At 35.9% G+C, this 26030-nt stretch overlaps 5 protein-coding genes across 5 annotated transcripts; 3 read left to right on the forward strand and 2 right to left on the reverse strand.

Annotated features, from left to right (window-relative positions):
* Window positions 1-1478: 1478 nt before the first annotated feature.
* On the reverse strand, window positions 1479-7211 carry LOC146957084 (phosphoribosylaminoimidazole carboxylase, putative / AIR carboxylase). The gene is made up of 16 exons (XM_085734010.1): window positions 6897-7211; window positions 6489-6704; window positions 6262-6373; window positions 5869-5931; window positions 5643-5781; window positions 5400-5455; window positions 4982-5055; window positions 4685-4832; window positions 4355-4528; window positions 4092-4179; window positions 3863-3979; window positions 3507-3604; window positions 3300-3417; window positions 3116-3210; window positions 2140-2246; window positions 1479-2000 (listed from the first exon to the last, which is right to left on the reverse strand). Exons 1-16 carry the CDS (start codon window positions 7088-7090, stop codon window positions 1901-1903), a joined length of 1899 nt encoding a protein of 632 aa, XP_085590136.1. The 5' UTR covers window positions 7091-7211; the 3' UTR covers window positions 1479-1900.
* A 961-nt stretch (window positions 7212-8172) lies between these two features.
* On the forward strand, window positions 8173-11223 carry LOC146957085 (uncharacterized). The gene is made up of 2 exons (XM_085734000.1): window positions 8173-8395; window positions 8652-11223. Exon 2 carries the CDS (start codon window positions 8742-8744, stop codon window positions 10980-10982), a length of 2241 nt encoding a protein of 746 aa, XP_085590126.1. The 5' UTR covers window positions 8173-8395; window positions 8652-8741; the 3' UTR covers window positions 10983-11223.
* A 4457-nt stretch (window positions 11224-15680) lies between these two features.
* LOC146957086 (uncharacterized) lies at window positions 15681-16904 on the forward strand. The gene is made up of 2 exons (XM_085750027.1): window positions 15681-16121; window positions 16236-16904. The coding sequence occupies exons 1-2, from the start codon at window positions 15681-15683 to the stop codon at window positions 16902-16904; spliced, it is 1110 nt and encodes a 369-aa protein (XP_085606153.1).
* A 2906-nt stretch (window positions 16905-19810) lies between these two features.
* On the forward strand, window positions 19811-23373 carry LOC146957087 (uncharacterized). Its single transcript, XM_085734017.1, has 2 exons — window positions 19811-19988; window positions 20814-23373. The coding sequence occupies exon 2, from the start codon at window positions 20884-20886 to the stop codon at window positions 23191-23193; it is 2310 nt and encodes a 769-aa protein (XP_085590143.1). The 5' UTR covers window positions 19811-19988; window positions 20814-20883; the 3' UTR covers window positions 23194-23373.
* Window positions 23374-24040: 667 nt separating this feature from the next.
* On the reverse strand, window positions 24041-25682 carry LOC146957088 (uncharacterized protein At2g34160-like). The gene is made up of 5 exons (XM_085734026.1): window positions 25525-25682; window positions 25117-25165; window positions 24639-24701; window positions 24485-24549; window positions 24041-24378 (listed from the first exon to the last, which is right to left on the reverse strand). Exons 1-5 carry the CDS (start codon window positions 25636-25638, stop codon window positions 24277-24279), a joined length of 393 nt encoding a protein of 130 aa, XP_085590152.1. The 5' UTR covers window positions 25639-25682; the 3' UTR covers window positions 24041-24276.
* Between the last annotated feature and the right edge of the window lie 348 nt (window positions 25683-26030).

The following is a 26030-nucleotide window of genomic DNA, read 5'->3' on the forward strand; positions in this document are numbered from 1 at the left end:
TTTTTATACTTGCCGTGTTATTTTGTTAAGCTCATAGACTCTGTCAACCAAGCCAACGCGTGTCACTCTGCGGAGTTGAGGGACATTATACCTTATACCCCTGCGTTTAATCCTTTACCCCTACATATCATTGAAAATGTCATATTTACCCTTTTGTTATTTCATTTCACCCCACCCAAAATTCACCCTGCAAAACCTTTCCGAGAAATTCAATACCCAAATCAAAGTTTTTCTGTACAATTCCATAATTGGAAGTGAATAAAATATTCCATAATCGTTGGACTAATTTAGAATAATAAACAAATCGGTGTTTGAAATAAAAACAGATCTATCTAAACAAATTAGACCAAGAGGGACACAATCAGCAAAGAGGTTGTGGTTGGAATTTGCAGTGTGTAGTTTGTTTTACGGCGACTACAATTGTCTTTGCAATGGCGACGGTACGACGAAAGTGTTGCAACGGCGATGGTGGCAAGTTTGTTGTGGAACCCCGCTTCTGCAATAGATTAAACACAACAAAACACAATTTTTGCCGTGCCGGAAAGGTGGAGTGGCCGGTCCTGTTGATTAATTGAGGGCAATAATGATTTGAGGGCAATAAAATAGTGTTTAAGTTGTTTAATGGTATACGGAAAACTCATGTCATGTTTTCCGAAGTTTTTTTTTTCTTTTTCTTTTCCATGTTTTGTTTAGTTTTTGCTTTTTAGGTTGTTATTATTTTTTCCAATGCTATTTTTTCATTATTAACTATCATGTTTTTTTTTTCTTCAGAAATGTTGGATTGTTTTCCGGACATTCACACACTGTAAATGATTCTATCCGTTTTCAGGTTTCAGTTGTGTTTTTCGTGTAGGGGTGAACACATGTTGGATATGAAATTTTAAAAGTGAAGATGAAAAATAAAGGTGTAAAATGTTAAATAATACAAAGGGCAAAGTTGGAATTTTTGGTGATTTGTAGGGTGAAGGTATAAATGTAGGGGTATGGGGTATAATGTCCGGAGTTGAGAATGGACTTGGGTTAAGCACTTTCTGTTTCATACAGTCCAATAAGTTTCATGAAAATCTTACATCATACCCCCCCTCAATTGCACCTCTACCCCTATAGTTTGATGTTACTTCCTCAGTTTCAAAATACTATTCACATGACTTACTTATAATATGTTGTTCGATTTATCTCGATAAATATTTTCAAAATATTAAATTTTTATAATTTTTTACTTTAGATAATTAAATATATGAACGTTTAAAGTTATGTATTGACATATGTATTTTACCTCTCATTCTTTTAGATGTCATTTCCCTCTCACATTTTTTACTTCCGATCGTGCTGTATCTCTTAAAAAATACTGGAAGCCATGCAAACTCGTTCCCCTACATTATTCCCTGTGGTCATTCTCATGACATTTTGGATGCCATGCAAATTGAGAAACCTACCTCAGACATGTAACAGACCACTATAAAAGCTACTGGAAGCGATGAACCAACCACCAAATGGCTTGCAACATGTCCAAATAGTAAATCAAACATACAAATGAAAGTCGCTAATGCTATAGCCATAATTTGGCCTCAACTATATGTGTTTAATCTCGTTGTTCACTAACAGAAACCTTTATAAATAACATTACATTACAACAATGAGTGGAATAACAAATAGATGCAAACTCTAGACTCATCAGCTTGACAATATTTTTCTTCTCTTCAGCTACATGTTAGCAATAGGAAATATATAATTTTAGCAAACAAAATATAATGTATGCTTACATAACATTTCTTGTCGATTCTCAATATACTTATTGATACCCCGGGTCTAAACACCCTCTGTATCAAATGTCTATCAAAATTTTGTAGTTTTCCAAAAATGAGTAGACCCAAAAGAATCACCAAATTAATGGGTTCAACTAACTACTACTATTTAAGTAGGATTTCCAGCCAAGTTTTTCTAACTTATCTCCTTTCTGCAGGACGCTTTCTTTTTGGTCCTCTAGATATTGGCTCATCCTGCACGATATTATAAATGTCATGTCAACATGCGGAAAGTGTAAAATAATTTTTTGATTTCTTTCTTGTTGTGAGTGAATTTTACATTTCAATATACAAATTTTATATCGCAAAATCACAAAAAGGGAGAGAGGCAAACCTTGACACAAGATTTTCATCAGCAACACCCAATATTCTCACTGCCAACAGACCAGCATTAGTTGCATTGTTAATTGCAATAGTGGCAACAGGGACACCTTTTGGCATCTGCACACACAACAATCGTATTCGTTTGTAAGAAATGACGACATGAAACATAATGTGTAAGCTTTATGTAATTGCGAAAAGTTCCTATTGCTACATTAGAGAAGAACCATGGTTAGTCAGCTAGAACATTCATCAGTCTATCTTGCAATGATTCTACGTCTTTGGTTCATTCATGTCATGTACTCACTTTTGCTAAAAGCATATACGTAAATAAAGCAAGGAAAAACACCCAACAAGTATAGTGATTGAAAATCCACCTTTAAAAACTAAGTTAACGACTGAAAGTTAGAATGAACTCTTAAGTGCTTCAGGAATCAGGTGTTGCTAAACTCATGATAATCAATTCCTTGAAATTGTTTATGCTTTTCACAAATTACGTTTAAAAACACAATCTGTTTTTGAAAACACAGCATGGTTTCTTTTAAAAGCAAACATCTACTCGTCATTTTTTGGTCTTGTACAAAATGCATCTTTCATTTACAAACAATATCTGAAAAATATCGACATTCTTAAAATTACTAGACTCCTTAGTGAGGCCAAGTTCTAGATAGTGGAAGAGACTTTGAAATAGTATAGACCATAGACATAATTTATAGAAGGAATCCATAATACAAATTTCATTTATAGTCCTTTTGTCAACCAACAAGAGACATTGACATAAAATCCTTCATTCACAAGGATCTCGATTCAAAACAATATTGATCTTAATCTTTTAAAAAGAAGCAATAATACCAGATTCACAAACATAATACTTAATAACTTAATATTATATTATTTCATTAGAAAAGCAATCTTAAAGAACATCAGAAGAAATTATGTGTAGCACAGAAAATAAGCATCGAATATGTAAAGACAACTGAAAAATGTACCTGGACAATTGACAAGAGTGAATCAACTCCGTCAAGGGAAGAACCACGCACAGGAACACCAATTACAGGCAAGGGAGTAATCGCAGCCACCATACCTGAGATTTGAAAACTTAATCAATAATTAATGCAATAAAGACAGTTGATCTTTGCGGAAATTGTACAAAGAACAATTAAAGTAATTTACCAGGCAAGTGAGCTGCACCACCAGCACCAGCAATAATAACTTTTATGCCTCGTTCGCGAGCAAACGAGGCATAAGAAAACATCTTTTCTGGAGTTCGATGTGCTGAAACTATTTCCACCTGAAATTTGATATGTGTAAACCTAGGTAAGGATAAACAACATGACACAGGACAGCCCCCCTCCCTATGGTAAATTTAAACAATCTTACCTCATGAGGCACACCAAACTTCTCCAAAATTTCAGCAGCATCTTTCATAACAGGCAGATCTGAATCAGAGCCCATTATGATCCCCACACGTGGAGCAACTACATTTTAATAAACAAAAGAAAGCATAATTACGTATGGGAATAACGGTTTTAATTTCAAAAATTCAAATATAGCAACATAAAGAGTAGTGGTTTCGATCTTTGCCGAAGAGTGGATAGAAAAATAAAGGGCAATTAAAAGTAACGTATTGACAAGACAAATAATATAACATTTCCATGATTTTATTTGATTCTCTCCAATCATCAGCCACTAGCAATTTCATTTACAAAATGTGGGAAGAAGTTTGTGCCAATAACCTGCAGTCTTGTCATCTAATGTTTTGCCTTCTACTATTGTTGCAAGGTTGCCGTCAAGATTGCTTAGGGAAGGCCCAACAATTGTTATGTGGCCCATCTTCCGTTGTTTTCTCATCTCTGACACATTGTCATGACAATGAATGTTATATATTTAGCCATACAGGTTACCAAAAGTAACAAACTAGAAGGAACTGAGCAACCTAAAATTGTTGTTTAACTAAAAGTTTACCTGGCTTATCATACCAATGAACGGAAGCACCGGGGATGGTCAATGCCCTTTTCATCAATTGATGAGCTAATTGAAATCCAAGCTCCCCCTAAAATCATTAAGATTTGATGGATTAGACTCTTAAACAGTGATAACTGAACAAGTGTTTAATTGCCAACTGTGCTATCCTCTGAACACGAATATAACAGAATTAACTACACTGCTATTCATTTTTTACATTTTCAGCATATGATAATGAGAATAAATAGTTCATTAGTAAATACCTCTTCTTCACCTAATATATTGTACATGATAGCAGCTGGAGTTTTCATTGATGGATTACCCAGAGGAAGACCAACAACAGCCCGTAAATGTTGCTCGTATTGTGAGGTGTAGCACGATTCAATTGTGTGGTGCCCACTATTGTGAGGTCTAGGTGCAACTTCATTTAATAAAATCTGTTGAGAAACACATGTACAATCAATGTCATTGGAATAACAAACAGCACAATGCATTTGCAGGAGCATAAAAATTTACTAGTACACAAAGAAGCTATTCTAGAAGAATAAAATATTGAGGCAAGTCCAGAGTTGATGAAGAAATAAATCAACAACCTCTCCGTCCTTAGTCATGAACAATTCAACGGCAAACACACCAGCACCTTCTAAAGAGTTAACGGCATTGAAAGCAACTTCAGTGGCCCGCTCCCTAATCTTCCATTTTACATCTGCTGGAGCCTTAACTATGTGACATATGTTGTCCCTGGAACAAAAGATAAATCCTTAAGCAGATGTATAAGGAAGCTGAAATGGTACATTATTGATCAATTTTACCATAATCTAAGTTTTGAATTTGGTTTGGGATTTTTTTAATATTCCACAATAATAACATGTACCTGTTGAGCATGTTACCTGTGAATAGTTTCAACGACAGGATAGCATGAAATTGTATTGTCTCTCCCTCTCGCCACAATGACAGCTAGTTCCTGCCATTAATTTAAGACATAGAACGCAAGAAAATTCATCAAATCATTCAAGAACATGACAAAGTGTGGGATTTTTAAGACAGGAAAGACCTTTCTTGGAATAAAAACCATGCTTGAAATAAACCAGTCGGATGAAAGTACCGGGAAATGTAATTAAATATTTTTTGGGACCAAGAAGATTTAATATTAAGAGCGATTAGCAAGTGGTGCAGGCATGGTATAGAACAGACATAAATTCAAGATGTGTTGGCTTAACGCCAGAAATATTGGTTTACATCATACAATTTGTGAACCATGAACTGAAAAATACCATCAGCAGTCAACGACAGGACTTAGATACTGACCTTATCAAAAGGTGCCCATTTTTCAGCATATAAACCACGATCAAATCCTCCAAGAGCTGCATAGTTTGGGGGGGAGTTAGAGAAGAAATAAATAAAAGAAGTTTGCATCCATCAAATAGGCAGAAGGCCTTTTTTCTTCTAGTTCGGGCTAATGAAAGACGGGCCCGTATGAATTCAAAGATAATTTTTTCCTATTCTCACTTTCTCAAAAATGCATAAATATGTTTGTTAAAAACTAATTACCATTCACAGCAGAAGTCAGCTCCTCTTCATTTTTTGCAACTGCATTTCCCCGTCCATCATAAGCTAATCTCCTACTCTTGATCATAAGAGGATATCCAAAACGTTCCCCTACTTTCTTAGCACCTTCAAGATCATCTAACTGTTCAATGTATTTTTTCACGCAGTCAATTAGAATCCTAAAAATGAATTTTCAAACACTAATGCAACTGAGAAAAACAGTACAAACCCGCATAAATTCAGTAAGTGGAATGTCATGCTGAGAGAAGTGAACCTTTTGCTGATACTTATCCTGTAATATATTGAATAATCCGATCAAGGAAATCATTCAGAGTTCGACATCTGCATTATTGTTACTGTAAAAAATATTAAAACTAGCAAGTCTATGCAGGGTGCAAAATGATTTCACTAAAAAGGCTTTCTTTTTACTAATGGCATAGTGGCCAACACATACTCAAACAAACACACACAGACGGGGAGGGGGAAATGTGGTTGCCAGGGATTCCACATAATATATGCTCGCAGCCAAACCACGGACAATTCACTATAAAGGCTAAAAACATGAAGTTGTTCGTTTTTTTCTCAGCAGCCAAAATCTTTTAAAACTCCACCAATATAATACCTGAATAATTCGTATAGTAGAGGCTTTAGGTTGGCAGTCAACACCTTGTTTCTCAAGTTTTTCCAATGTAGTAACATCGACATGCTCAATTTCAAACGTTAAAACATCACACCTGAACACCATTTCAAACCAACATACACACACATTATTTCAATTAAGTGATACATACACACATACATAAAGAGAATATGAGTCAAATGACATAATTCAAAGTAACATGAACAAACCTCTTTGCAAATTCCTGTACTGTGGCGCTGTCATCAAAGCTTCCAACCATGTGATGATGCGAGAACGAACTAGCCGGACAATTCTCTTGAGGATCTAAAACAACAACCTTAATTGCCATCCGAGAAGCAGCTTGACAAAGCATACGACCGAGTTGACCACCACCCAAAACCCCAACAACCGTTTCAGATGGTCCATGAACAACTGATTCCTCATTCCTACACACACAACATTATTACATTAATAATTTGTGACAGGTGCAATACAAAAGGGGAAAAGGGTTGCTCGTAAAACAAGTATTAAACAAAACCCAATAATAAAAATTCAAACTTTACTAATGGGTTGTTGTGAAAAGAAGTAAAATGAGAAAACCCAGTAATAAAAATGTAAAATTTATTTAATTAATTAACCTTGGAGAAACTGCAGCATTTGCTTGGTGGGGTTGGTGAGAGTGTTTAAGCTTGAAGGATAAAAGATTAGGCTGTTCCATGTTGAAGGCGAATGAGGAAGAAGAAGAAGAAGAAGGAGGAGAATGAGTGGATTTGAAGGGAAATAATGAAGTGGAAGTGTGCCGTGAAGACACAGTAGGGACGATGTGAAGCATAGGAAAAATAGGTGAGTGATTTTGGTTTTTAGGGTTTAACAATAATTTGTTCTTGTTCTTTGATTAACGATGGAAGATGAACGGAAAGGATTTATAGTTGAGAGTGTAATGTAACTGCGTTGAGTTGAAGCTAGTAGCTGCTTTTGGTTTTATCACCTCACCATGCTGGAAACAAGAGAATTTTCAGCGCGCTAAGATACTTTTTTTTTTTTTTACCAAATAATTTGTTAATTTTTAGAGTAATTTTTTTATGTAAAACATTGAAGGGATGTTAAAAGTGTTAGAAAAAGTGTTTATATAACTCATCGAAGCTGTAAATGTCACTCAACCGAGACTTCAAATTCTTTAGATAGTTTTATTTTCATTTAATGCATTGAAGCTCAAGAGAACTCAACAAGTTTCATGTATTTCCCTCTAAAAACATAGAACTTAAGAAAGTTTCATGCAACTGTTACAATGCTATAAGTTCAATTGAATTTTTATATATTTCACCGCATAATAGCGCATCTCTTCCAATCATGACCGTACATATAATCTATAAAGGTTTTTCACATATTTCGGTGGGTTTCACAAAGTTAGCTACAATTGTGCTATGTTGTATAAGTGGGGCTCCATGCCACACTAGAGGTACACTCATATTTTCGCAAATTTTATACACTTTTTTTTCCTCGTTTTCCTTACTTACTTGAGTGTTAACTTGTTTTGCAAGTTCTTTTTCCTTCAATGGAGAATCTTCTCCACCGCATTAAAGAACCGCTTCCATTGCGTCAAAAATTGTCTCGCACTAAGACTTCCATCTATTACTCATCGTTTTGGTTCACTTTAGATCATATGTGATCGATAAGCTTCACCAAAAAATAAATTATTTGAGAAAATTTAAGATGAATTCTTAAGTAACCAAAAGGATTAATACCAAAAAGAAAAACATAAGAAAATTAATTGAAAATAAAAAATAGAGTTAGTAACATAGTGGAAGAGGAGAAAACAGTAATTCCACGATTGTGAAGAAAAAAGAGGTTGCATTTGTTTGACCTAAATACCCCCCTTTTTTGCATAGCCTCAGATCTTGATTTTCCCTTCTCAACCCTCACAATTTCATTACCCTTTCTCCAATCTTCTCCTTCTTACCCTTCTTCTGCACTATTTCCGATTTTCTCCCACTTCCCCGCCATTTTTTCCCATCAACCCCTTTTCAAACTCAAAACCCCTTTTTCCCTTCTCTCATCCGCTTCTAGTAACTTCTCACCACCATGTTTTTTCCCATCATGGTTCGTTACCCTTTTGTGATATGGTGAAGCCCCTCTGGTAATTTACGTTATTTGAATATTTATTTTGTTAATAGTTTTCATGGGTTTTAATAAAGTTTTCATTTTTATTATCAATTCCATTTTAGGTCGTGAAGGTGTGATTTTTATGTTCACTCACTTACAAAGTAGATTCATGTTGATCTTCAGTTGTTTTTTCGATGTTAATGCATACAATTCACGATTTTTAACATTCATAAGCTGAACAGAGAAGAGAATTTATATGTTTTTTCTGACATGTTTTTTGTTCTATGTAGGATCTTGCAATAATGTCACAGCCATAAAACAGTTATTTGTATTGTAAACTGTGGTTCTTGTTGTTGTCGGAGTTGCGATTTATATCTTCAATGGCTAATCATGATATTATGCTTGATCAAAGTCATAATTTGGTACATGGTCATGACCAGCAATCAGTGCTTGACCATAATCAAAATTTGGGACTTGGCGAGAATCATGTGTTGGAAATGGGATCAGCCCATAACAATGAACTGGGCTTTGAACACGCCGATGAACATGAATTCGGGTTGGAACAAAACCATGACCAGGAAGGTGGTGATGGTCAAACTTACGAGCATGAGCGTGACCATAAGATGGCCATGGATCAAAAACCTGAGCATGATGGAAACGATGAGTTGTCCTTTCCTGGACAAAACCATGAGTTGGTCCTATCGGACAACAATGATTTGACTGTTTCAGAAACCCAAGGATTTGATGAGAGCATGGACCTGGCTGTGGTTCAGAATCCCGAAATGAGCATTGATTCTGCCAACGCCATGGTTGTTTATCAGTCACAGTATATGCTTTCTTCTACACCTCATGTAGTTCAGGCTCGTACAGTTGATGTGATTCCAACTTATGAATTGTCGGTAGGCCAAGAATTTCCTGATGTCAAGAGTTGCCGAAGAGCATTGAGGGATACAGCAATTGCTCTGCACTTTGAGATGCAGACTATAAAATCCGACAAGACACGCTTTACTGCCAAATGTGCTAGTGAGGGTTGTCCCTGGCGCATTCATGCGGCAAAGCTCCCAGGGGTTCCAACTTTTACTATCAGGACAATTCATGAGAGTCATACATGTGGAGGAATTTCTCATCTTGGTCATCAGCAAGCTTCAGTTCAGTGGGTTGCTAGCTCTGTGGAGCAAAGGTTGAAGGAGAACCCTAATTGCAAGCCAAAGGAGATATTGGAAGAGATTCATAGGGTTCACGGTATCACCTTATCGTACAAGCAAGCATGGAGAGGCAAGGAGCGTATCATGGCTGCAATGCGTGGATCTTTTGAAGAAGGGTATCGCTTGCTTCCACAATACTGTGCACAAGTGAAACGCACAAACCCAGGCAGTATTGCATCTGTTTATGGAAATCCAGCTGATAATTGCTTCCAGCGTCTCTTTATTTCTTTTCAAGCATCTATATATGGCTTTTTAAATGCATGTCGACCACTCTTGGGGCTTGATAGAACATATCTGAAGAGCAAGTATCTTGGTACGTTACTTCTTGCTACGGGGTTTGATGGTGATGGGGCTCTCTTTCCTCTTGCATTTGGTGTTGTTGACGAGGAGAACGATGATAATTGGATGTGGTTTCTGTCTGAACTTCATAACCTGCTCGAGATTAATACTGAAAACATGCCAAGGCTTACTATTTTGTCTGATAGACAGCAGGGAATTGTTGATGGCGTTGAAGCAAATTTTCCTACTGCTTTCCATGGATTCTGTATGCGGCACTTAAGTGACAGCTTCCGAAAGGAATTTAATAATACCATGCTGGTCAATCTTCTATGGGAAGCCGCCAATGCTCTTACTATAATTGAATTTGAAGGTAAAGTTTTGGAAATTGAAGAGATATCACAAGATGCTGCATATTGGATTCGAAGAATTCCACCTCGTCTGTGGGCTACGGCTTATTTTGAGGGGCAAAGGTTTGGTCAAACAACGGCCAACATTGTTGAAGATTTAAACAGTTGGATATTAGAAGCATCTGGGCTTCCAATAATTCAAATGTTGGAATGCATTAGAAGGCAGCTGATGACTTGGTTCAATGAGCGCCGAGAAACCAGTATACAGTGGGCATCCGTACTTGTTCCTTCTGCTGAGAGACGTGTTACAGAGGCTATTGAACATGCACGTACTTATCAGGTTCTTCGTGCCAACGAAGCTGAGTTTGAAGTTATATCTCATGAGGGAACTAATATAGTTGATATAAGAAATCGTTGCTGTCTTTGTCGTGGTTGGCAGCTTTATGGCTTGCCCTGTGCTCATGCTGTGGCAGCACTTTTGTCTTGCAGACAAAATGTTCATAGATTCACAGAAAGTTGTTTCACTGTTGCAACATATCGCAAAACATACTCAGAAACCATACATCCAATTCCTGACAAATCTCTCTGGAAGGAGTTGTCTGAGGGGGATGCCAATGTTAGCCAAGCTCTCGAAGTTGTTATTTACCCGCCTAAATCACTCAGACCACCTGGGCGACCAAGAAAGAAGAGAGTTCGTGCAGAAGATCGCGGGCGTGTTAAGCGAGTGGTGCACTGTAGTCGCTGCAATCAAACAGGTCACTTTAGAACAACATGTGCTGCCCCCATCTAATAATTCGGACCATCCTCTTGAGTCATGTTCTCTTTCTTCCAAAGGTTTTCTGTCCTATTTTTTTTTTTTTGGGCTTCACAGGCTCATACCTTACGGTTGCTAGTAAATGATGACCTTATTTACATTTACATGATAATAATGTGAGTTGATTTTTAACGAATATTCTCCATGTATATAATAATAATTGGGGCCTTGTGCAAAAAAAATGGCCTCGTGCAATAAATCATTTGTATTAATGGCATGCTTTTTGTTTCTTACTGTGTTTCTGTAAGTATGTTCGTACCTCAGAATGTTAGGGGGAACCCATTTATAACAAGCTAAACGGCTTCCGAGCCAAAGACCTCTTGAATTTCTTGGAAGTGTTTACCTATGCTTCATTTGAATGTTCTTCATTCTTATGATTCATCATAAGCATTACAAGTACTAGTCACAGGTATTGTCTGTAGGAGCGTGCCAAAGCTTGTACTTTTACATTCAGGTTAATTGATTATAGTCTGAATATATAAATGAGAAAGATATGGAGGGAGTTACCATAATAAATAATTAGTAGCGTTCAAATATCTTGTTTCAACTCCCAATAATTATATCAGATGAGTGATGTTTAATATGAAACACTAAGATATGCATGTCCAAGTCATTACATGCACCATATTCATGGATGGTAGCTACCAAAATACTAAATATAGTCCTTAATGCAGAGATTTGAAACATTGTGCTGAACATCAAAAGTAATGAGTCGAAAGGTGGGGTAAACTATCAATTTTAGTTACAATGCTTATGTCGTATTAGAGTGGATTCCATCTGTTTACTTGTATTTGCAGAATTAATATGAACTGTTTGCGAACTGCTATTAACTAAAGAAGATAATTTAAATAGAAAATTAACTGATACACACTATTATTCTTCTAAAAAAAATATATATGAACTATAGTCTTATTTATGGAGGTGAATGAGACATACCATTGTGACATCAGAAAGTGAAAGCATGTGGTTGTCGACCGTTGCAGTGCCTATACGAAAAGATAAAGATGATAAACTTCTATCACTATTTTTTGTATGATTTTGTTGCATGATCCCAGTGTTGTTGATTTGTTCTAGTTGTACCACTCCTGCGCCTCATTTTTGCAATACTGTAAATCTCCTTATCAATCAGTCAGCATGTACTATTGTGCTGTTGTGAATGCATCATAAACTACGGTTCCATACCCTATTGGCATCTGCTAAAATTTCCAAAAGGAAAAAAAAGGTACATTCTCTATAGAGAAGCACATAGTCACGCAAAAAATTACCTAGAATGGGTTTTAACTTTTAAGATAGAGTCCAACTTAAAACTGAGGGCACTATAGGTATCCCAATCAATATATTATTATGATAATTTGTCATGTTTACCAACAGAGCCTGGAATCATATGTTTGGTAATGCATGGTAATGACATAACAGATATAAAACCAAATAATGGTACCTGTATGTATAAGGGAAATTTTAGTAAAGTTTCACCCAACTAATCAATGAACCAATTAAAACTCGACAAAAGGGTTATAACTTCATCCTTCGTCGGTAATGATTCATCTATCTGGCCAGTCATTAGTATATTTGTGGTCTGGTTTGTAAGTAACTGTAACACCATAAGTGAATAGCATTTTGAGCTCACTTCATCTGAAGTCTCAATAGTCATTTGCATGGGTTGGCAAAAATCACACTGAAAGATGAAGAATGTCTGCCTACTGTTCTAATCTCGAGATGATATGCAGAAGTACATTGCAGATTTTGTGTGTAGAGAGGAAATTAACAATTGGTTTATAGAAGGCATGGTTGCCCTTTGGCAACCAGCATTTATCAAGTATGCAGAAAGAATTAAGTTTCCAGATTTTTTTTTTCTTCATGATTTTTTTTTTCTTCATGCGAGCATGCTGCAATGATGACCGTGTAAAACATGCTGCAATCCACAATTTTTTTTTTTCCTCTATAGCATTTTGGCACAAACGTTCCAAGGAAGAATAATCTACAATAATTTTTTATATATAGCATTTTTTTTCAAAAGAGCCCAACCTTATTTTCTAATTTGTGTGTACTAATTGATAAATAATATTTTTGTCAAAGTGAGAGTGTGATGTATTAATAATTTTTTTTTATTAATAATTTTTTTTTAAATGAAAATTATTTTTTAAAAAATTAATTCATATGCACCGATATTGTGTTTCACTTTCAGTTTATCATATTTGTTAGACCAGAAAAACATTTCAATTTTATCTTAACCGTGTTTAAAGTCGCATACATAATTGCTATTGATTGATGGACAATGTAAATCTTTTTAAATTAGCATGATAACTAGACTCTTAAATAAAACCAAAACCAAAATTAAAATTTATAAAAATACGAATAATTATTCAACTAAAATCATTTATATGTTACCACGAGTAATTTTTCAAGATAAATAGTCATCAATATGACGCGAATATGAAACTTTAAATTAAGTTAAATGACCCTTAATATAGTTTTTTTTTTTTTTAACTAATACCACTCATATTGTTTCCTCTATTAGTTATTGATGCACATTAAACAAAAGATATAGTATCTAGTTCTTTTTTATTTTTACAATAAAGGAAAAAACAACAAGGCTAAGAAACTAGACGATGGAAAAATGACCCTATACAACATTCATCGTAATAAGTAATTAACATAAAGAAAGAGAGGAGACTTAAAATTCAACTAAAAAAGCTCCTCAGCATGACCAAGATTTGTTAGAAAATCAACAAACTGATATCAACTCACGATAAATATGCTTGAGTTCGTAGTTACAATGGTGTTGTCTATGAAAGAAATAGCTTCTTAGAAGATGGGCAGCAAATGAAAGTTTTGAGTCTTTCGAGAGTTGATCATATTAACCATAGCGAGAGAATTCATCTCAACAAGGATAAAATTAAGGCACATATCACACGTTAATCTCAACCCATTCTTTCAAAAAAAATCTCAACCCATGGACAAACTCCATAATTGGGCCATAACCAAAGTGTGGCGGCCGAGGGTAATGAACCGAATGAAGATATCTTTGAAGATTAATATCATACTTAATGCTTTCAAAACAAGGTAAAGGATGAAAAAAATAGATGGTGATGAACCGAATGAAGATACCTTTGAAGATTGACAAAAAATTACTTAAAAATCAAAGGTGTCCCTGAGAAAACAACCTAACTTTTTTGTCGTGTCACAACACGTTTGTCATGATCTCAAAAAGAGCATACCAATACTAATAATTAAATCTCAAGTGCAACCATTTGAAAGTTAACACTCATCCACTACGATAAACTAAGAATAAAAAAGGGTTTTCCATTAGGAATTCAGATCATCTCCTGCTGTCTCTTTGTCGCACGTGGTCCCGCCTTAATCTAAACCATTATATTTATGTTCTCTCTCTCTCTCTCTCTCTCTCTCTCTCTCTCTCTCTCCCTCCCTCCCTTCTAAAATACATTATTATTTATTTTCCTTTATGGTTTCTCAACCATTGGATCTACATCAGGATAGATGACAAAAGACAATTGCAGGAGGTGATCTAGTTCTTCCGATTAGCGCCCCACATCCCTTCAAAAAAATACACACAAAAAAAGCCCCACATAGTAATAAAGTGTTCCCTTAAGTAGGCCTAACATGGTGAAGGAGATGTTTGTGTGGACTGACTTGCTAAACATGATGCTTCTTTATGCAGATTGTTGTCATTCTTAAGTCTTATCATACTCTTCTTGTTATACAATGAGAGTTAGTTTTTTTTTTTTTTTTTTTGAGAAAATGAGAGTTAGTTTCTTGACAACTTAGTTTTGTTTATTTGTATTCCCATTGATAAGAAAAAAATATTCCCTTAAATCCATATGCGGTCACGTCATAATTCCACACATTCTATTATTTATATCTCCGTATAACTATTATCATATTTGTTTCTATCCTATATTCAGCATATAAAGGTCATATTTGACCTTAGAAGCTTAAGATACCTAATATATATATATATATATATATATATATATATATATATATATATATATATATATATATATATATATATATATTTATATAATCCTAAATTTAAACAAATCTTTTTGAAAAGTCCTTTACTATTTTTTCTAGGAGCACTAAACCTCCTTTTATCATGTAAACTACACCATCGTTCTTCCACCTTTCCATAAGGAATCACGCTTTTTCTTTTTATCATATTCCAACTCAAAATCAACCAATCGAATCACGTTTCTGCATAACTACAGGTATACACACCAATTTCTTTATCGGCACCGTTATTATTCACGAACATGTCCCCTCTTCAAGTACTGATGCCCTTAACGTGTTCGATGAATTTCTCATAAGGACTTTTGGTTTTCCCTTTTAATAAGGAGTATTGATTTTCCCTTCTAATAAGGAGTTTTGATTTTCCCTTCTAATAAGGAGTATTGTTTTCCCTTTTAATAAGGAGTTTTTTGTGTTTATCAACTAATGAGTTGCATAGCTTGGAATTGTCGTGGGCTTGGCAATCTACGAACAATTAGTGCGTTCAAAAAGCTCTTACGAGACAAAAATCCCACATGTGTATTCCTATCTGAAACTAAGAAAAAAGACTTTGAGATGAATAAGTTTTGAAATATTCAAGGCTTATCTGGTGTTGTTGCTGTTAGTTGTTCAGGAGAAGGTAATAGATGCGCATGTGGTCTTGCAATGTTTTGGAAGGAAGGAGTTGAAGTGGAGGTATTATCTCTTTCTCAAAACCATATTGATGTTTTAATTGCCATTGAGGATGGAGAGGATAGATGGAGGTTTACTGGGATATATGGTTTTCCGGAGACTCACATGAAGCATAAAACCTGCGAGTTAATTGACCAGCTAGCATTGGTGGAAAGTATTGATAAGTGGCTTCTCATGGGGGACTTCAACCTGATTCTTTCACAGAATGAGAAGGAAGGTGGAAATTTCAGTAGCTCTCAAATGATTTCGATGTTTCGGGACACTCTTCAAAATCACAATCTTTCTGACTTAGGTTTTGAGGGTGATAAATTTACTTGGCATAATAAACAAGATGGTGCTTCTAATATTAAGGCTCGCCTTGATAGGGTGGTAGCTACACCAGCCTGGTCATCATTCTATCCTTCGGCTTCAGTGGTGCATTTAACTATGTATGCTTCAGATCATTTACCTTTGTGGTTGCGGCTTGCTTCTAGGAAGCCGAAGAAAAAACAAAACGTTCTTAAATTACAACGTTTTGAAGAATGCTAGTTGCGCAATAGTGGAATTTTGGAAGCAGTGAAAGGTTCTTGGGAGATGACAGGGGATTCTATGTCTGATAAAATTAATCAATGTGTGAATGATCTTTCTAAATGGAGTAAGGATCGTTTTGGTGATGTTCCCAATCAGATAAAAATTGCTCAAAAGAAATTGGATGATCTTAATAAACAATCTCAACACGAGGGAGTAATGTCGGAAATCAGACGAGTTGAGGCTAGATTGAATGAATTGGTGGAGAGTGAAGAAATTTGGGGGGCTCAGAGGTCTCGTGCTTTGTGGTTAAAACATGGAGATAAAAATACAAAATTCTTTCATCAAAAAGCTTCTCAGAGAAAATGTACAAATTGGGTGGATTCTATATGTGATGATCATGGGGAAAATTTTAATGATGAGGAAGACATTGCTAGAGTTTTTAATGATTTCTTTCAGGATCTTTTCTCTACCAGTCACCCTGAAAGAATTTTTGAAGCTGTGCAAGTGGTCAAAGATAGACTGTCGGATGCTATGCATAACATATTGGAAGCTGATTTCACAGAAAATGAAGTTTTCTTAGCCGCTAAAAATTTAAAGCCTCATGCTGCCCCGGGACCGGACGGAATGCCTGCTTTATTTTATCAACAATTAGATTCTCAATGGTGGTGGAAATCCGAGCAACATTAATTATACATATATCTGTCTCATTCCAAAAAAGAAGAAGCCGAAGGTGCCAGGTGATTTTCGACCTATTTCTCTTTGCAATGTCATTTTTAAAATAATTACGAAAACAATTGCAAATAGGTTGAAATTGATTCTTCCGGATATCATTGGAAAATTTCAAAGTGCTTTTGTGCCGGGACATTTAATTACTGATAATGCCTTACTAGCTTTTGAATCTTTTCATTATATGAGGAAAAAAAGAAAAGGCAAGAAGGGGTGTGTGGCATTAAAGCTAGATATGTCAAAAGCATATGATCGTATCGAGTGGAACTTTTTGATTGAGGTGCTTCAGTCTATGGGTTTTTCTATAAAATGGCAGAACTTGATCTTCAATTGTATTTCCACTGTTTCTTTCTCTGTTTTGTTGAATGGAAGCCCTTGTCAGAAGTTTTATCCTCAACGAGGCCTTCGTCAAGGGGACCCTTTATCTCCTTAACTATTTATCTTATGTGCTGAGGTTTTTTCTGGGCTTCTAAATAAGGCACAAGCAGAAAAAGGCCTTCATGGTATTCAAATTGCTAGAGGAGCTCCAAAAATTAATCACTTATTTTTTTGCAGATGATAACCTCATTTTCTGTAGGGATTCTTTTCAAGATTCTCAGACCATTCAAGAAATTCTTAATACTTACCAATCTGCTTCCGGTCAACTTATTAATTTGGACAAATCTGAAATCTCTTTTAGCCGAAATGTACCTGATGATCGTAAAATTTTGTTCGAAGGTTGGATGCAAATTAAGGCTGTTGAGTGTCATTAAAAGTATCTGGGGTTGTCTGCTTTTGTTGGTAGGTCTAAGAAACAAGTTTTCAATTTTGTCAAAGATAGGGTGTGGAAGAAGCTAAAAGGTTGGAAAGAAAAATTTCTATCAACTGCTGGGAGAGAAGTTTTGATTAAATCAGTGGTTCAAGCAATTCCTACGTATGTGATGAGCTGTTTTCTACTTCCGATGGGTTTATGTGAGCATATTGAAAGTATGATTAGTAAGTTCTGGTGGGGTAGTAAACAAGGTGAACGTAAAATTCATTGGATTAAATGGGAGACATTATGTAAGGAAAAAAAGAAAGGTGGAATAGGCTTTCGAACATTTCATGAGTTTAACCTCGCAATGTTGTCTAAACAAGGTTGGCGTATTATGCACAACGACGACTTATTGATCTCACAATGTTTGAAAGCTAGGTATTTTCCTAGAAGCAATTTCTTGAAAGCTTCAACTGGTTACTGCCCAAGTTATACATGGAGAAGTATTTTGCAAGCACGAGTGGATGTTATTGAGAAAGCTGGTATTTAGAGAGTAGGAGACGGTCGTCTAATTAATGTATGGGTGGATAATTGGCTTCCTTATCAAAATGGATACACGATTTGGTCCCCTAAACCCCCTAATTGTGATATTATGTTTGCCTCATATCTCATTCACCATGATATTCGATGTTGGAATGCTTCTTTAATTAATGAAATTTTTCTCCCTTTTGAGGCTCAACAAATTCTTCAGTTGCCAATTTCTTTCTCTCAATTGCAAGATGAATTTGTGTGGGGTGCTTCACGGTCAGCTAATTTTTCTGTGAAGAGTTCATACCATTTCTTAAAGGCAAGGCGTGAAGCAAATGACTCACATAGCTCAATGCAGGACAATAATCACCAAGTGTGGAAAAAATTATGGAAAATAAAAAGTATTCCAAGACACATCCACTTTTCTTGGAGGATTCTACATGAAAAACTACCAGTAAAAAATGATCTGTTTAAAAAAGGAATAAGTAGCGATCCATTGTGTGTTCTTTGTGGAGAACATAATGAGACAATTTCACACCTCTTTATGGAATGTCAGCGGTCAAAGCAGATATGGTTTGCTTCCTCTTTGGGTGTGATATTTAATTCGCATGATTCCAGGTACGTTCCTTTTCATAAGTGGTTGGAGAAAAATATTATTGATGTCGATGAGGATATTATAGTTCATGTTTTGGCCTTGTGTTATGAGATATGGTGTGCTAGAAATAAGAAATGTTTTGAGGGGACAGATGTTGATGTGACTGCCACTGTTCAAAAGACACAAAGATCTATTGTAAATTTCAAGAGTGCTAGTACAGTGTTGGTGGAGACACTAAGTGGAGGTCCAATTTTGCCAATATATGATGTTCATTGGACACCTCCTTTTAATGGTTTCTATAAGCTTAATGTTGATGCAACATGTCTGATAGAGGGTGATAAATGGGGTATTGGTGTTGTGGTGAGAGATAATGAAGGTGTTGTCGTTGGTGCTAGTTCCTGGGAAGTCTTTTCATTACCAGATTCAGAGGTTGCATAAGCTTTAGCTATGCGGAAGGGTTTGGAATTTGCAAAAGACATGTCTTTTCTGAATCTTATAGCAGAATCAGATGCTTCTAATGTGGTTTTAGCATTGAATGCTCACCAACAATCTCCCAACTATGTTGGCTCTATTATTCGAGATTGTATTTGTTTTAAGGGTAGTTTTCGTAGTTTAAATTTTTTGCATGTTAGGCGTGAAGCCAACCAAGCTGCTCATTATTTAGCTAAATATGCTCTTAAGAATTTAGAATGCATATGGGTCGAAGAAACTCCGCCTTGTATTTCTGCAGTCTTGGCATTTGATTTATTGCCAGACTTTCATTAATAAAATTGTCTTTTAACGTCAAAAAAAAAATTTAAACAAATCTTTTTATATTTGATGTTAAAAAGAAAATACATTTTTTTTTGGTATAAAAAAGAAAAAGAAAATATCAATGTAGAATGGGCCTTATAAAGCGTTGGGCTTTACCCAAAGAAAATAGACTATTAATAACCCGAGAGAAGAAACAAAAGGGTATTTCCTTCACGATTTGTTTGACCTAAATACCCTCTTTTTGTGGCTAACCTGAGCACTGGATTTCCCTTCTCAACCCTCGCAACCTCGTTACCCTTCTCTCTTTTCCCCATCTTCTCCTTACCCTTCTTCGAGTATTTCCGATTTTCTCCACTTCCCCGCCAATTTTCCAATTAACCTCTTTTTCAAACACCAAACCCTAAAACTATGATTTCATACTCCTCTTTCGTTTCAGGTGAACCCTCTTATTTAATTTTACCTTTGATCTTCGTTATTTATTTTATTTTTTGTTATTTTGCTGTTACTAATACTAATGGGTTTTTATAAAGTTTTGGTTTTTATACGATTAATTCAATTTTGGGTAATGGGTGTTTGCGATTTTATGTTTTCATCATGTTTCTTACCTATTTTTTCGTCCTTTTCATTAATTACTCCGTGAACAAACTAGGTCTTAGGTTAAGCTCAAGCCATTTTTTTATTTTTTATAATTGCCATGAGAGATTTATGGTTTTATAGGGATATTTGATATGCACGTGTGCGGGTGCAAACCCTAATATGTGTGAATTTCGCTGCTTGGCTCTTTAGAACCAAAAAAGTTTTGCGGTTTTTGTTGTGTGACCTAGGAACTTATTTTGTGTGATTTGAATTTGTTTTTGGGATGGTTATAAATTAGTAGCAGTGTGAATGGAATGTTTGTGAATATCAAATGTGTATAACTAACCACGGACTTATGTGATTGTAGTCTTATAGTGGAATTGTAGATTAACGGTAAATGTTACGTCATGCAATCTGTGGTTATTATGATTTGTATCGATAGCGCTTGAGGATACTAAGAAAGGACAACGGTGTCTTGTCGTGTTTGAACTATGAACTATTTCTTTGCCGCAATTTGAGTAAAGAGGTCTTGGCCCCACTTGATATTTCGTTGTGTTTAACCATCCAGCTGTATGTGTTTTAGAGTAAAAACCATGGAAAAATAATTGACTTGTTTGGTATGCTTCGCTTAATGGGTTGTTTTTGATCGTCATTTTTTTTTTTTTTTGTTTCTTTTTTCATGTAGGTTTCTGTTGATCGTCATACTGTTATCCGAGCAGCAGTTGTTATTGTTACAGTAGCGATTTATATCTTCAATGGCTAACCACGATTTGATACTTGGTCAAAATCACAATTTGCCACTTGGTCACGAGGAGCAATCAATGCTTGGTCATAATCATGATTTAGGCCTCGGCGAGAACCATGAAATTGAACTGGGATCAGCCCACGAGCATCAATTGGGACAAACCCGTGAGCATGAACTGGACTTGGGACAAACCCATGAACATGAACTGGACTTGGGACAGACCCATGAGCATGTACTGGACTTGGTACATGAGATTGACCATAACATGGGATTAGAACAAAACCATGGTCAAGAAGGTGATAATGGTCAGACTTATGAGCATGAGCTAACCATGGAACAAAAATCTGGGCATGATGACCACAAGTCGCCCCTTCCTGGACAAAACCACGATCTGGTCTTAGAGAACAATAATCTAACTGTTTTTGAAAACCAAGGATTTGATGAGAACATGGACCTGGCTGTGATTCAGCAGCACCCTGAGATGGGGACTGATTCTGACAATGATATGAGTATGCAACAGTCACAGTTTATGCTTTCTTCTGAACCCCATGTAATTCAGGCTCGTACACTTGCTGTAAGTCCAACTTATGAACTGACAGTGGGCCAAGAATTCCCCGATGTCAAGAGTTGTCGAAGGGCATTGAGGGATACAGCAATTGCCTTGCACTTTGAGATGCAGACTATTAAATCTGATAAGACACGCTTCACTGCTAAGTGTGCCAGTGAAGGGTGTCCGTGGCGCATTCATGCAGCAAAGCTCCCAGGTGTTCCAACTTTTACTATCAGGACAATTCATGAGAGTCATTCATGTGGAGGAATTTCCCATCTTGGTCATCAGCAAGCTTCAGTTCAGTGGGTTGCTAACTCTGTGGAGCAAAGGCTGAAGGAGAACCCTAATTGCAAGCCAAAGGAGATATTGGAAGAGATTCATATGGTTCATGGCATCACCTTATCATACAAGCAAGCGTGGAGAGGCAAGGAGCGAATCATGGCTGCAATGCGTGGATCTTTTGAAGAAGGGTATCGCTTGCTTCCACAATACTGTGCACAAGTGAAACGCACAAACCCAGGCAGTATTGCATCTGTTTATGGAAATCCAACTGATAATTGCTTCCAGCGTCTCTTTATTTCTTTTCAAGCATCTATATATGGCTTTTTAAATGCATGTCGACCACTCTTGGGGCTTGATAGAACATATCTGAAGAGCAAGTATCTTGGTACATTACTTTTTGCTACTGGATTTGATGGTGATGGGGCTCTCTTTCCTCTTGCATTTGGTGTTGTTGACGAAGAGAATGATGATAATTGGATGTGGTTTCTCTCTGAACTTCATAACCTGCTTGAGGTTAATACTGAAAACATGCCAAGGCTTACTATCTTGTCTGATAGACAGCAGGGAATTGTGGATGGTGTTGAAGCAAATTTTCCTACTGCTTTCCATGGATTTTGTATGCGTCACTTGAGTGACAGCTTCCGAAAGGAATTTAATAACACCATGCTGGTCAATCTTCTATGGGAAGCAGCCAACTGTCTTACAATAATTGAATTTGAAGGTAAAGTTATGGAAATTGAAGAGATATCACAAGATGCTGCATATTGGATTCGAAGAGTTCCACCTCGTCTATGGGCTACCGCCTATTTTGAGGGGCACAGGTTTGGTCATTTGACAGCTAACATAGTTGAAGCTTTAAACAGTTGGATATTGGAAGCATCTGGGCTTCCGATAATTCAAATGATGGAATGCATTAGAAGGCAGCTAATGACTTGGTTCAATGAGCGCCGAGAGACCAGTATGCAGTGGACGTCCATACTTGTTCCTTCTGCTGAGAGGAGTGTTGCAGAGGCTCTAGAACGTGCACGCACTTATCAGGTTCTCCGTGCCAATGAAGCTGAATTTGAAGTTATATCTCACGAAGGAACTAATATAGTCGATATAAGGAATCGCTGCTGTCTTTGTCGTGGTTGGCAGCTTTATGGCTTGCCCTGTGCACATGCTGTGGCAGCACTTCTATCCTGCAGGCAGAATGTTCATAGATTCACAGAAAGTTGTTTTACTGTTGCAACTTATCGTAAGACATACTCACAAACCATACATCCAATTCCTGACAAATCTCTCTGGAAGGAATTGTCCGAGGGGGATGCCAATGTTACCCAAGCTCTGGAAGTTGTGATTAACCCTCCTAAATCACTCAGACCACCTGGACGACCAAGAAAGAAGAGAGTTCGTGCAGAAGATCGCGGGCGCGTTAAACGAGTGGTGCATTGTAGTCGTTGCAATCAAACAGGTCACTTTAGAACAACATGTGCTGCTCCCATCTAGTTATGTCTCAGCCAACGACTTCATGTCCTCGTTATTATTTATTTTTAGGCTTCATAGACTCATAGCTTAGAATTGCAAACAATTTATGTTATTTCTTTGATGTTAATCAGTTAATGTGAATTAATTTTTAGCAGATATTCTATATTTATATATCTTACTCCAATTATTGGCTTTGTTCAACGTCACATATTAGTAACGAAATTATTTTAGTTTTTCAAGTAAAGAGTATGTTCTTGCTGGAAGGATGTTGGAACCTCGAAATGAGGGGGAAACCCTCATTTATCACTTATGACTTCTTTCGAAGTATTTGCTTATGCTTCATTCAGTTTGTGAATTATTGTCCGTTTTTTTAAAACTGTCAATGGTGGCAATTAGTTGTTACTTATATGTTAGTATTTTATCATTCAGTGGGTTGGAACTCAAATCCTCCAACTCTTTTCTCACTTAGTTCAAATCAGTTGAGCCGGCCAATCCCCTCTGTTCGTGTTGATCTTTCGGAATAAAATAAATACATTCAAGCCGTCTCTTGCCGATACGTGACATCAAATTCAAAAGTTGGTCTTTTGATGTCTTTTTTTTACTATGTCACCAAATTGGTGTTTAATATGGCATAATATTGGTCCTTCTTGAACCAAACTGATAGCATTAATTATTAGTTGGTGTCATAGATAGAGAATTAATATGATGTGAAACAAAAATATTATAGGTAAGATAGAGAATTAATATGATGTGAAACAAAAATATGATAGGTAGCAGTTATTAATTGAAAATCTCTGTATATGAGGGTATATACAATTCCACCTCATAATTGAATCAGGTTGGGCACCTTGAAAGAAAAAAGACATAATTGGCGAGCTTAAGATTCATCAGTCATGTGATATTCATTGTATATGTTCTGTAATGAAATACAATCTAAAGTTATAATGGAATTATGTATCCTACAACTTTGATCCCCTCATTGCATTGAACTCCACGACCCTTTTCTACTCACCTATTTACTTACGTCCATGAATGCAAAAATTACAACAAAATTGAAACATAATAATAACTACAATAATCCCATATTATAATATATGAAGTTTGTCATTTCTTGTCATCAGTAGCTGCTTCTGATTCAGGTGTGGTGGTGTCAGCAGGAGCCATCATATTGTCAAACTTCTCAGACTTACCCAGCACAATTTCAATCTACAAAATACCAAGAAAAGTCTAGGCTTAAGAGCGTGTTCGAATGAGAAAAATCGAAAGCTGAAATGCTTTAATTGAATTCTTTTCATTTTCGTCGGAAACTTACCTTTGCCTTCTGCACAAGCCGACCTTTGTTCTCATCCTTCATGCCAACTGTAGATGTCAATACTTCTGTTTCATCCAAACATTCATTAATTGATTAGAATTGTACAACCATCATATGAATGAGAGTTATAGTAACAAACAAGAAGAAACCTTACTCTTCTCAGTTGCAAGTCCATTGTTCTTCAAAATCTCGGCGATCGTGACAACTGTAGCTATAGCTGTACCAATTCATGTCAACATTTTTGTGAAATATTATTATGTATCAGTTAGAGTAAGAATATGAAACTAGGAACAGATGAGGCAGAATACTTTTGTTCAATTGATAGAGGATATCTGTTGGACAAATGTATGCAACCTCATTTTCTGTTTTTCTTTTTATGCCTTATACATTACATTGTTTTAAGACATATCAGAAACAAATCAATCCTTACACACCATAGTAAAAATAATGTCTTGATAGTTAAGTCAATGTAATAATCACACCAGAAACATTAAAATAAATAATTTTTTTTTAAAGAATGTAAAATTATACAAAGTAATAATTAATAATCAATGAGAAGAATCCAATTAATAATCGGTTGTGCAAATTAAAGACAAAAAGAAGGGAAATTTTAGGTTGAGAAAAAGAAGTACCCATTCCAAGAGCAGAAAGCTCAACCTCATTGTGCTGCTGAATGTATCTCTGCATCAAAGGAGAAACTATTTCAACATTATAATGTTTCACCTAGCCATTTTTTTTCTTTTCTATAGCCATTAGTTGATCACAATTTGAAACCATCAAAGTAATGTATATAAATGACATTTAAAAATCAATAGATTAGAAAACTAACAATAAAGAAAACACACACATTCATGTAGTCGATGCATTGGTGACCGCTGAATTCAGATTAAACAGTTTACAAAATACGTAGATTTTAATTTTTTGTTAAAATTCAAAATACCGTGCTTAAAATTAAGAAAGTCCGATCTTAATCTAATGATCATTGATGTAGTGATGGCATGAATCCAAGGTATCCCGATTATCAAGTGACATTACATTACCTTGGCGAGATTGACGTAAAAGAAAAGTGGTTTCTTGGTGTTGGAAACCTGAATTCTGTTCTTCTTATGGGATTCATTTGCAGTTTCAGTTACAGGTGCAGCTATGGTCGTCATTGTAATGTAATCCTCTGTAACTGTAACGGTAAAGTAGTTTAATGGGTCAGTGCCTTGTTTATATAAGGCATGAGTCTTGGAACAAAGTCCAATGACATGTTAACATGTGGTGGCTTAGGAGGGTACGTAGACATAGTAAAGTTTCATTAAACTACAAAATTAGTTTGTTAGTTAGTTAAGGTAGAATTGAAGATTGAATGGTCGTTGTTTTTTTGAGTGGATTGCCATAAATGTCCTTCACACTTCATTGGACCTATTCTTATGCTCCCTTCAACGGAGAGCCCATCCTTTTGAGATTGTGCATTGTGCCACGACACAAACATGAATCTCTTCATATATGTTCAAATCTAAATAACAACCTCAACAACTAACCAACCAATTTTATTTTTGTT

Source organism: Medicago sativa, chromosome 1, assembly GCF_051527215.1.
Source record: "Medicago sativa cultivar Bolivia chromosome 1, Bolivia_mono, whole genome shotgun sequence".
Classification (NCBI taxonomy): domain Eukaryota; kingdom Viridiplantae; phylum Streptophyta; class Magnoliopsida; order Fabales; family Fabaceae; genus Medicago; species Medicago sativa.